The sequence below is a fragment of the Salvia splendens genome, chromosome 2 (assembly GCF_004379255.2).
Source record: "Salvia splendens isolate huo1 chromosome 2, SspV2, whole genome shotgun sequence".
In the NCBI taxonomy this organism is placed as follows: domain Eukaryota; kingdom Viridiplantae; phylum Streptophyta; class Magnoliopsida; order Lamiales; family Lamiaceae; genus Salvia; species Salvia splendens.
This window is the reverse complement of record NC_056033.1, coordinates 34,225,093-34,236,281: the sequence shown is the minus strand read 5'-3', so window position 1 is coordinate 34,236,281 and position 11,189 is coordinate 34,225,093. Positions and strand designations below refer to the sequence as shown.

The 11,189-nt window shown below is 34.0% G+C and overlaps 2 protein-coding genes across 2 annotated transcripts; both read right to left on the bottom strand.

Moving 5' to 3' along the window:
• Positions 1-1,764, bottom strand: LOC121765150 (metallothiol transferase FosB-like). Its single transcript, XM_042161189.1, has 3 exons — positions 1,400-1,764; positions 391-725; positions 1-304 (listed from the first exon to the last, which is right to left on the bottom strand). The coding sequence occupies exons 1-3, from the start codon at positions 1,624-1,626 to the stop codon at positions 222-224; spliced, it is 645 nt and encodes a 214-aa protein (XP_042017123.1). The 5' UTR covers positions 1,627-1,764; the 3' UTR covers positions 1-221.
• Positions 1,765-10,004: 8,240 nt separating this feature from the next.
• Positions 10,005-10,922, bottom strand: LOC121778873 (glycine, alanine and asparagine-rich protein-like). The gene has a single exon (XM_042176265.1). It carries the CDS (start codon positions 10,920-10,922, stop codon positions 10,005-10,007), a length of 918 nt encoding a protein of 305 aa, XP_042032199.1.
• Between the last annotated feature and the right edge of the window lie 267 nt (positions 10,923-11,189).

Sequence of the window (11,189 nt, the reverse complement as noted above, 5' to 3'; positions counted from 1 at the left end):
TGCGTGGAAACTCTTTACTTTATTTATAGTGAATGAGTCGTACATTATGATCAATGTTCCTCGCAATCAAAACACACTCAAATTGGATGAATCAAAATATAATACAATATTTAATACTACTACTATTATATATTTTCCATATATGTATATTAGCATGACAGCTGAGCAACTCTCAAAAAGAATGAAGACATAACTCCCATTGTGAATTGCGCACATATTCTTCAAATGGAAAGGTTGAGCATGTCCATGGCTAGGTTCTCAATCATCATGGCTTCTACTTCCCCACTGCATTGTTTCTTCCCTCCTGCACATTTCACACCAACTTAGCTAATAATTTCTCTACGATATGAAAAACATAAAAGGTGAGAATAAAATAAAATGAGCAATTACCATAAAACGATGGCGTTTTGGGTATGGTGATTTTGGGAGTGGACATCTTCCTAATAGGGCATGCTGTGAGGGGAAGCACAGGCAAATTTTGGCAATTGCAAATTTCAATCATGTGACCATCTGGATCATGGAAGAATAGTTGATCCACAATTATTCCACCTTCTCTCACTACTGCCTTCACAAATTCAATTTTCATTCCCTCCAATCGTTCAATAATTAGATTCATATCTGTGCATTGGAATGAGATGTGGTTGTCTTTCGGATTTATTTTGTCCTTCTTGTTTATCACATTTTCTGACTTTAGAAGATGGATTCCAATCCCATGGTTGAACAACCTGAAAAAAATCAATCACAAAACTCAAATCCTAGTAATTACTAATTTCATAGTAATACACAATAATTAATACTACTATGCAATTATGTACATGCTGGAAAGAAATAGAAATTATTGAGGGGATTGGTTAATTGTCACATGACTATGCAATGACCAGGCTGGCCCTACCTGTGCAAACTATTCATGGCCTTGATATGATATGTTTAGCAGTTTAGAGATTATTGCTGCTACTATTACTTTTTAAGTGTATACAAGACTTTGGTGTCCTCCTGAAATATGCAAGTTGCATATGTAGTGCAATTTATATTTAACAGAATTTACAAAAAATCAGATCTGCATAGTAGTAGTCCATATGTTTCAACAGATATGAAATCTTTAATTTGTTTGTATCCACAATAATAAAATGAAAAATTAAGAACATAGTATATGGTCTAAAAAACTGATAAAGCAACCAATGGAGTCCATTTTTTCTAGAGAAGAAAGAAAGGAAGAAAATTGGCTATAATTGAGTACTGTGTATTTCTCTTTTTTCTTGAAAAATTGGTTATATGAGGTGAGCATTTTATTGGTATACATATTTTGTTAGTAAGAATAAAAGCAGAGTAGGTAGAAGAAAATTGGAGATTGTGTTTAGAAGAATATGGTTGATTATAGAGAGAGGAAAAGGAGGTATACCATGCGCCTTCGAATTTGAAGGAAGAGGGCCTTTGGATGAGGACAAATCCGAGAACTTTGACATAGAATTCGACAGACTTCTGCACAGATTTGCAGACATAGGAAACATGGTTCAACGCCAACAATGGCAACTCCCCTTTTCTCATCATGCTATTGCTATCACCTCCTAATGCTCTGCTCATAATTGCTTGCATTTCTGCAATAGCAATCTCAGGCTCAGCTCCCATCTCTCAACCTCCAATTAATTAATGAATCTTTTCTGTTTGTGTGTGTGTGAGAGAGAGAGAAAGTGTGTGTGTGTGTTTGATAAGCTGTATGAGATGGGGAAGTAGGAGTAAGGGCAAATGTAATAATGATATGATGCAGATTTACATGTTAGGCTTCTCTTTATATAGAGAAAGGAGGAATGATAAATGAATGAAGGCCACATCCCCATGCATGCCCCACTACTAGTACTACTATACAACTCATCAATAATATTGCTTCTCTACACTATTTTTATAATATTCTAATATTGTGTTTCTATCAAAATTCAACCTCCTAAAATAAGGGCTCTGTGTATATTTTCACAGATATAGTACTATAAAATTTTTTATGCCACTTTCTAGCTGAGAAGTGCAAACCATAATCTCAACCACCATAGTTTATGTTCAAGGATAATGGTTTTGTACACAGTTTAATTATAGGAGTATTTCTTTCCCACTAAATCTCATCCCATAATAATAATAATAATCTGTCTCCCACTCTGTTATTTATAGATATGGGAATATGTAGTATTAATACCTAATTTATATTTTCTTGTATCTGTACAATTGTACCTTATATATGAACAGTGAACTATCACCCAAATTTCAAATAAAAGGATTTGAAAAACTAGGACCTCATACACAAAAAAAGGACCTTATCTGCACGTTTTTGTCATGTAGAAGAATTCTACCAACAAATCAATTAATCTTATCCACCGATGATACTTAGCCAGTAACATTTCATATTGTCTCATTCCTACCTATCAGTTTAATAAGTACTAGTATTATTTACAGTACTTTTCTTTTATTTTAAAAAATTTAATCCTCGGACAAAAGATATTTTAGAGTGCGCGACTTCTTTGCGACATGAGCTGTTAGACTCTCCTAAAAAACAAACAACATTGTTTCTTGTTAAGTTCAAACACTATAACCATGATTTTTCAGCAGGTGATCACCTTCAAATATAATTAAAGACGCAACCTCTGTTTGCCTTAAAAGAGAAGAATGCGAGTTCAAAATTTTGATACTTTTATTGTCATTAAACTATATACTACTTATTGTTCCAGGAATGTAATCAAATGCAAACTTTAAATATTGTACAAACTCCAAACTATGATCATGGAACATTAAAAAATGTCAATAGATGAAAAAATAGTAGCAACAAAAAAAACGTCAACACAGTGTCAATGGTTGATGCTGTGTTAACATTTTCTGTTGCTACTATTTTGTCATCTGTTGATATTTTTTAATGATCCAGATCATAGTTTGAAGTTTGTATTTTATCACTACCCGATTGTTCCATGTATATATAAGTGTTGATTAAAGTTTATATATTTTTATTTGACGTAATAAATAATTTAAGTCGGATTAAATACATAATTAAAAATTCAACGACTGAAATATAAATAAAAATAAAATTTATCCATCTTTTAATACTATGGCATAAATACCGAAATAATGGGCATACATTATCTCATCTCATATGGAGCACTGGTAGATAAGTATACACTTTATTAAAACAGGTAAATCATTGATACCACATTTATACGAGTTGTTGGAACATTAAATGCGTATGCTGACTAATTCAATGAAGTCAAGAGAAATTATATACTCCACTACATATAATTGTAAATTTGCAATATTGTTCTTTAATTTACATTTCAAATTATTGTGAATCTATCTCTATTAACTTCGATATTTTGCGAAGCGGATTCGTCTTCATAAAATGAACTTAATTTGAAAAATACTTGTATCTCATCTTTAAGATACGATTGCAGGATAGTATTTTAAAAAATAAAATATCTTTAAAATAAAATATCTTTAAAATATGAGGACATACTTTAAATTCTTGTTGGGTGGTGGTTTGTCCGAAACTTGTCGGGTAATCAATACAGCGATCGATAAATTCAAAACAAATTATTTATTTATCAATAAATATATTTAGCATTACTCTTGATTTATTTAATTAGGGATCTGACGAATTTAACTAATTAATTCATAAATGCACATATTCAGATTAGTAACTTACCACTCAAGCGATGTCAATCTTAAGCTTGAAAATAATTTATCAAGTTGATATTTAAATGACTTAATGCACTAGATATTTGCATGCTGATTTGCAATTTGTTCGATCTATTGCATTACGTTAATGCATATACACTAAAAAATGGCAATTGGCACATAAATTAAGCATGAAATAATTTCCCATATTTATTTAAACAAAAATCATAATGGACAGCAATCATATATTGTCCACATGCTTTGAGTTTAATATTTAACATTACTTAATTTATATAGTTGACCTTCTTTGATCATACTATATTATCATTATACCATATCATATTGTTTGTATTTATAGGACAAATGTATGCATGCATGTTATATGATTATGTGTAGATGAGTAGATTTTATTGTGTTTTATACCGTGCGTATTTTACATATATAATGTATGATGAAGTACACAAATAATGGAAAATAGCTGTACTCCCAGTTTTCTTTTTCTTTTTTTTAATTACATTATTTATTTTTATATTCTTGTTTTCTACTTGCAATAATACAGGCCTGGCCTAATTATTATAAAAAGGATAGAAAATAAATAATTATTGGTCTGGCCTCCCTCAAACCCTTCAAGGTGAATCTTGGAGGAGTTGGACTTTTTTTATGATCGATTGGACAATCGGCCCAATCTTTTTTTCGATCGGTTGGACCACTGGCCCAAATTTTCAGTCCAGTTATACTGTTGGGTCAGTCATTTTTTTCGATTTCAGCCCAGATATACTGCTGGATCAGTTAAATACGACCCACAGTCGGCGACCCGCTCTGATACCATGATAGAAATCCATGGGTTCCATCTTAAACCAATTGGTGATAAGAGGAGAGACCCATGAGACTTAGAGCATCCACAACCGTGCTATTGCCAGCGGCACGGTTGTGGGCCCGGGCGGTACTATTCATGCCTGCTCTCTGGCAAGAGCACAACACCCACAACTGTGCTCTTCCGCAAGGACGAGTACAATTAATTTAAAATTCAATTAAACAATAACATTTCCATAATATTAAAATTCATTTAAAAACCACAATAAATATTACAAATGATAAATAAAATTAAACATTACATAATTAAAATCCTAAAAATTAAAAAAACCACTACTCGTTGCCGAATTTCGTCCACATGTGGTTGATTAGGTCTTCTTGTAGTTGATTGTGGATTCGAGTATCGCGCATTGTGTGTCCGCTTTCGCCATGAGATGAGTGAAATCCATTTGATGTTTTGAGTGAAGGTTGAATGTGTTGATAGTTTGTATAAGAATTATGAATGAGAGATGAATGAGAGATGAATTGATGTGATAAATGAGTGATGAATGTGTGTATTTATAGATGATTTTGGGAAAAAAATAAAAAAAAATCAAAAAAATTCAGAAAAAATGGGAAAAAAACGGCCATATTTTTGGGATTTGGAAAATATTTTTTTTTTATTTTTTAGCATTATTTATAATTAAATACCGATTTTTTTTAAAAAAAAAATTTGAATGCAACGGCTACGCCGTTGCCCAATCCCGTGCCGCCACGTGTGCGTCCGCTGGCACGGACGTGCTCGATACATCGAGCAGCGCCGTGCCAGCGGCGCGAGCGCAGCGGCGGCGACCATTCTCCTTGCCGCTGGCACGGACGGCGGTGGCGACGACAGCCACCGCTGCGGATGCTCTTATATAGTAGATTATGCTCTTTGTATATACCAATATGAGATATTATTATATTCATTTTTATGTTTCAATTGCCAGCACTAGCTACGATGTGACAACTAAATATCTACGTAAATCCATACTAGCTGGTGAAGGAATGTGGTTATCACATACCAGGAGTATAAACTTAGTTAAAAAAGTGTCAGAATAGATTTTTCACTTAAATTTTCTATTTAAGAAAAATATCTGTAATAAATAGTCAAATGCTCCATTGCATTTTTATTTAAATTTGTTTGATTTTATAGTTCAAGAAGATTTAAAAATCAGTATTCTCACGGACCATGGTAGCACTAGCGATTGATGTCTCACCTTATTATATAGTACTACTATTAAAGTCTAAATGAAAAGTAGTCTTAACCTAAATTGGAGTTTTTACATGCTATATATAAATGTTAATGAGTAATAAAGTTATATACTCCTATTATCGACGTTAATTAATTGTTTATCATGATCTGCATGATGAGTAGTATCTCCTTTATTTATCATAATAAATTCAAAGTTAATTAACTAAGTGCAATTGAATTAGATGCCTCTCTATTTTATGTACTCCGCCAGTTATCCTTTTCTTCCGTGTCTCAAAATGTTAATTAAATTAAGGGACTAAAATATATTGTGGAGGTCACATTTATTCTTATTTTATAATGCAAGCTATGAATAATCAAACTATTAAACTAATCAATTATATACGGTCAATTGATGGGATTAGTATATTTATTTATTCGCCCTTGCTATTAATTTAGTATCACCAACAAGTTATCCATCATTTATAGGCTCATATTAATTGCTTATAAACATGCAAGTTCAATCGATCTTGAGTAGATTCCACGTGGATTTAATTTAAGAAAATCCCCTCAATTATGAAAAACTAACAAAAAAAGAGAATCATTCTTTGTCGTAGATTGTAATTATGTATACCGTACGCTATCTACTAATATATATTTAAGGTGATTAGCCATATAAATTAACCAACGACCCAGTAATGGTAATGGTTATGGTAATGATTAATGAGTATGTACACGTTTACGTGGTTTAAGGTAGTTTCAGTATGAATTAGTTGGATTCCAACGATTAAGTGATTAAGTACAAATAATATGTTCAAAATTTTATAATTTATGATCATTTGGATATTCTAACAAGTTACGTGTTAAATATATTTAGTTACGTGTTATATATTATTGACATTTAAGAAGTAAACGGTATCCATGTGGATATGACAATATATCGGAACCACTACATTTTAATTTACTTCACCCACGTACTAATACTATAAAGTTTTACTCTACAATTCAAATTAATTTGTTGCAACTCTCTTAATACCACAAAAGTTATCATATTTCCCTTTTATTAATCCCAATATACAAAAATTTACCACTCCCGTTTAAAAAAAATATATATTATTTAATATATTATATGTGCAATTAACTTTCTTTCTCCAATACTATTGCAAGTTACAATTACTTCCTCCGTCCCTGAAAATTTGTCACTTCTTTTTATTTTTGTCCGTTCCAAAAAATTTGTCATCTTTCACTATATATTTACTATTTTTTGTTGTGAATCTCATATTCCACAAACTCATTTTTACTCATGTTTTATTATAAAACTAATATTTAAAAGTAGGATCCACGTTCTACTAACTTTTTCAATCCATTTTCTATTACATTTCTTAAAATTTTTGTCACATCAAATGGTGATAAATTATTAGGGGATGGAGGGAGTAACTGTTTTTCTCCATTTGATACATTCAAACAGAGACGGAGACCCATTTATATTTAAGACTTAATATTTTTGTTGTATTTTGTGATTAGAGAGAGAACAAAATTGCATCGGCGGCGAGGAAGAAATGGAAAAATTGTACTCCCTCCGTTCCATAGTAGTGAAGTCATTTTGCCATTTTGGTACATTCCATAGTAGTGGAGTCATTTCCCTTTTTAATAAAAGTTAACACATTTCTTCTCACTTACTTTACTCTCTCTTACTTTATTCTCTCTTCATCTCTCTACTTTCTTAATCTCCGTGCCGAAAAGAAATGTCTCTACTACTATGGAATGGAGGGAGTAGTAGATGGGAAGAAGAAGAACGGCACCGTTTTTACCTTTTGTTAAATTGGGCCCCTTTTAAATGGGTTTTGACTTTTTATTAATTTGGTCAAATGACCCAATTTAAATGGAGTAAATGATTTGGTTCATTAACTCATTACTAGTTGAAAAGTTAATGAACTAAGTTTGGTTTTGGGATTAATTATTTTATTTTATTAAAATAATTAAATGACTTTATTTAATTAATGCCTTATTATATTTCGTTGGATTCATCTAATTTATGTTACTAAAATATAACATCAAATTAAAAAAAAGTTATTCGACTAACCTACTATTTAAAATGCACAACATCAAATTAAAACCCAAATAACAAAATTACAACAATTAAATTAGTTTTTATTCTAATACCTCTTTTTATAAATGTATTTCAATCTAATACCTCATTGAACTTAATTTTTTATTTCTCAACATTTTATGATAGCTTGTTTTCATATTTCAAACAAAATAGGAGTATTAATTTTTGGCTTGGTATGATCTATTACAAATTTATCAGAATAACAAATGAATATAATATATATTATAATAATAATATTATTATTTTATTAAATTTCAGCACCGGCTAATTTGTATTTCTGATTCCGTCCCTGCATTCAAATCTATGTTACGTCGACCAATCTTATTAATCAGCCATTGCCCAAATTTTCTAATGTTACGTCGACCAATCTTATTTCAGCCATATTTCGGTTACAACGAAGATTTTCAATTTCATTATTATTCTTTTAAGTTTATATATTTATTTAACTATAATATTAGTAAAATCAATATAAATATTTGAAAATTACATTAATTAGTTAAAAACTAAGAATTAATTCATATTTTAAATCACAATGGACCCAACTTAATTTAATAATCAATCGTAGATTCTCAATACACATTTTGATATATACTAGCAATAACATCACAGTTTTTTTTATGTAAAGAAAAATGCTCAAATCAAGCCCCTGGCGAGCTAGTAGTTCGACAAAAGAGTAGCAACGTCAAGGGAAAAAAAAGAAAAGAAAAACCGGCATCTAAACCCTAGTAATAACATCACACAGTATAGCTAGCTTTATCCATAGTATTTAATTTATTCAAATCAACTAATAAATTGGATGTGGCTTGTTAGAAAGTAGTACTAATAAATTTGTTACTATCATTTCTTTTTATGCTACATCCAGATATACGATGCATTGTAATAAAAACAATGTCATTTTATTTGGAACAACGTCGTTAATTTTGTTTGTCACATTTTCTTTGATTTTGCCAAGTCCACTCTCATTTTGCCTCAATTCGATTTTTATGAGAGATTAGAAAAATCAAATTTTCATCTATTATCATTCAAATTAACTTATGTGACACCAATCTTAGATCAGAATCTCTAAATTTAGATTAATTAACCATATTATTGTGCCGTTTACCTTTATGATTAAGCTATTAAACTTTTATAAACAACAACCATGCACATAATTAATAAAACTATGCTGTCATATAATACAGCCAACGTGCTTTAGTCAATCATTGAGCAAAGCATATCATATCGCATGTTTAAATAATGCCATTTCTTACCAAACCATCAAAAGATTTCATGTCATAAAATATATTATAGAAAAAGATAAGGACTGAAAACTTAGTTATAGGGAAAATTAAATTGAGACGCAATCACTTGTAATGTTTCAAAAAATTACAACAATTTAGTACGGAAAAGAAAATTTTTCTAAATTAAGGATAAATTAATTTAATCTTTTATTTTTTAGGACACTTTCATTTGTGTCCTTTAATTTTAGTTGGGGCACCAATAATAAAGACACTTTTTGAAGCAGTAGTGGTACATTTAGAAACACAAATTAGCGTCATTAATTATATTAAAAAATTTCTTTAGCGGATTTTTTTTGTTGCAGTGTCTGTCTCTAATAATAATTACCAAATCAATCTCAAACTATATAAAAAGCGATACAAATAAAAAATGTATAGTGATATATATTATCTCAACTGCCCTATATTCTAAACAGTGTTTGAATATAAATTCTTTAAGTTAATTTAAAATAATAATAATAATAATAATATAATATGAATAATGTGGACGCGATAATATCATTCATAAGAGCATCCACTATAGGTTGCCTTCCCCAATAGCCCCGCTCCCTTTTTTTGTCCACCGCCCCAATTTTTTGTCCACAACCTCAATTTTTTGTTTCCGCCATTATAGGCGGACACTTCCAATAGCCCCGAAATTTTATAACCAATTTTCATTTTAATTTTTTCATTTCGTTTTTAAATCAGCTGAATTGAAATAATTATAAAAAGAAGTAATTGGGACCGAATATTCAATGTATTGGCAAAGGTAAAATTATACAACGAACGTCCAAAAAAATACAAATAAAAACGCCGCCACCGTCTAATCGGTGGCGGAGTCCGATTCCTCCTCCTCTTCTCCGTCTCCGGCCGCCGCTGCCCCAGGACCTTCATCAGCCAAGCGCAGACAGCGCTGGAGCCGACCTATGAGGTCAGAGTATATATTCTTGAGGTACGGGTCGGTTGCGGCCTAGTATTTGCTGCAGACTTCATGCAATTCGTGCGTCAGGTGCACATATACGTTATCCCTCAAGACCTCGCTTGCTCTTGACGGCGGTATACGCGCGGGCTGCGAGGCGCGTGATCCAGACGCTGCCGACGATCGGTGGGAGGAACCGCCAGCTTCTCTAGCGCGTCGGATAGAGGTATGTTGTCCCGAAGGGCGGGCGCGCCTAGAGTGTGTAGCGGAGGGCTCTTCGGCTTGCTCTTCGTTCAGGTCGAACGATTGCGAGCCGCTGCCGCTGCTGTAGTCCCCGGCAATATTGTGTCTTGTCCGCTTCGGCGCCAGAGCATGCTCTTGCGCACAGATGGCCTTGAATTTCGGGCAGTCCTCGAGAACTAGATACTCCTCCCACATTGTGAACTTGGGATGGCCCGACGTGTTGTATTGGCTCATCGAAAGTGTTTTCACGTCAGCCTCGCTTCGGCCACTCTCCGCATGGAGCAGTTTGTTCTGGTATATGCCCGCGAACCACCGGGTGGGCGGCAGAATCCTAGACCACTTCTTGCAGAGCTGTTCTGCGTCACGCGATTTGGCACCGCGAGGTTTGAACTCGTTGTACGCCGCTACGACGCGCTTCCAAAAGCTCACCTCGTTCTGATCGGTGCCCACTTTGGGGTCGGATGTGGCGGCATCCCACGCCCTCGCTACAGCAACGGATTCCTCTTTGGTGTAGTGCGTGGCCTTTTGCCGTCCGGCTGGAACTGAGTCGCTGGAAGCTCCGCCAGTCGCGGACCAGATGCCGCTGCCCGATCCGCCGGCTCCGCTGACATTGCCCGATCCGCCACCGCCATCGCGACAGCCGCCGCCACCACCGCCGCCATCGGACCCCCCGCCTCTCGTCGCAACGGGCGTATCCGGTACGCCAGAATTAAGCAGATTGAACATCGTATCCAGTCTGTCTTGATCTGCCGGAGTGAAAGGAGAGCTGCTGGATTGGAAAGGGGTCTCCGGACGCGGATGGTGAAGGGCGTCGAGGTTGGGTCTGTAATCTCCAAACGCCGAGTGGCTCAGATTCCTCGGCAAAGGTTGGGGCGTTGGACTCGAAGACCTCCACGGCTGAGATGGTGGAGGAGTTGGACTCGATGCCCACGGCGGGGGAGATTGATTCCAGCTCCATGGCTGGGACGGAGAGCCGCCATATCCCGACGGCTG

Bases quoted from the DNA above. Each gene is read 5' to 3' on its own strand.
- LOC121765150 (XM_042161189.1), bottom strand. From the start codon at position 1,626: ATGGGAGCTGAGCCTGAGATTGCTATTGCAGAAATGCAAGCAATTATG. The intron at 726-1,399 runs GTATACCTCCTT...GATTTTTTTCAG, and splicing joins TTCAAATTCGAAGGCGCATG to GTTGTTCAACCATGGGATTG. The intron at 305-390 runs GTAATTGCTCAT...TGAAATGTGCAG, and splicing joins CAAAACGCCATCGTTTTATG to GAGGGAAGAAACAATGCAGT.
- LOC121778873 (XM_042176265.1), bottom strand. From the start codon at position 10,922: ATGTTCAATCTGCTTAATTCTGGCGTACCGGATACGCCCGTTGCGACG.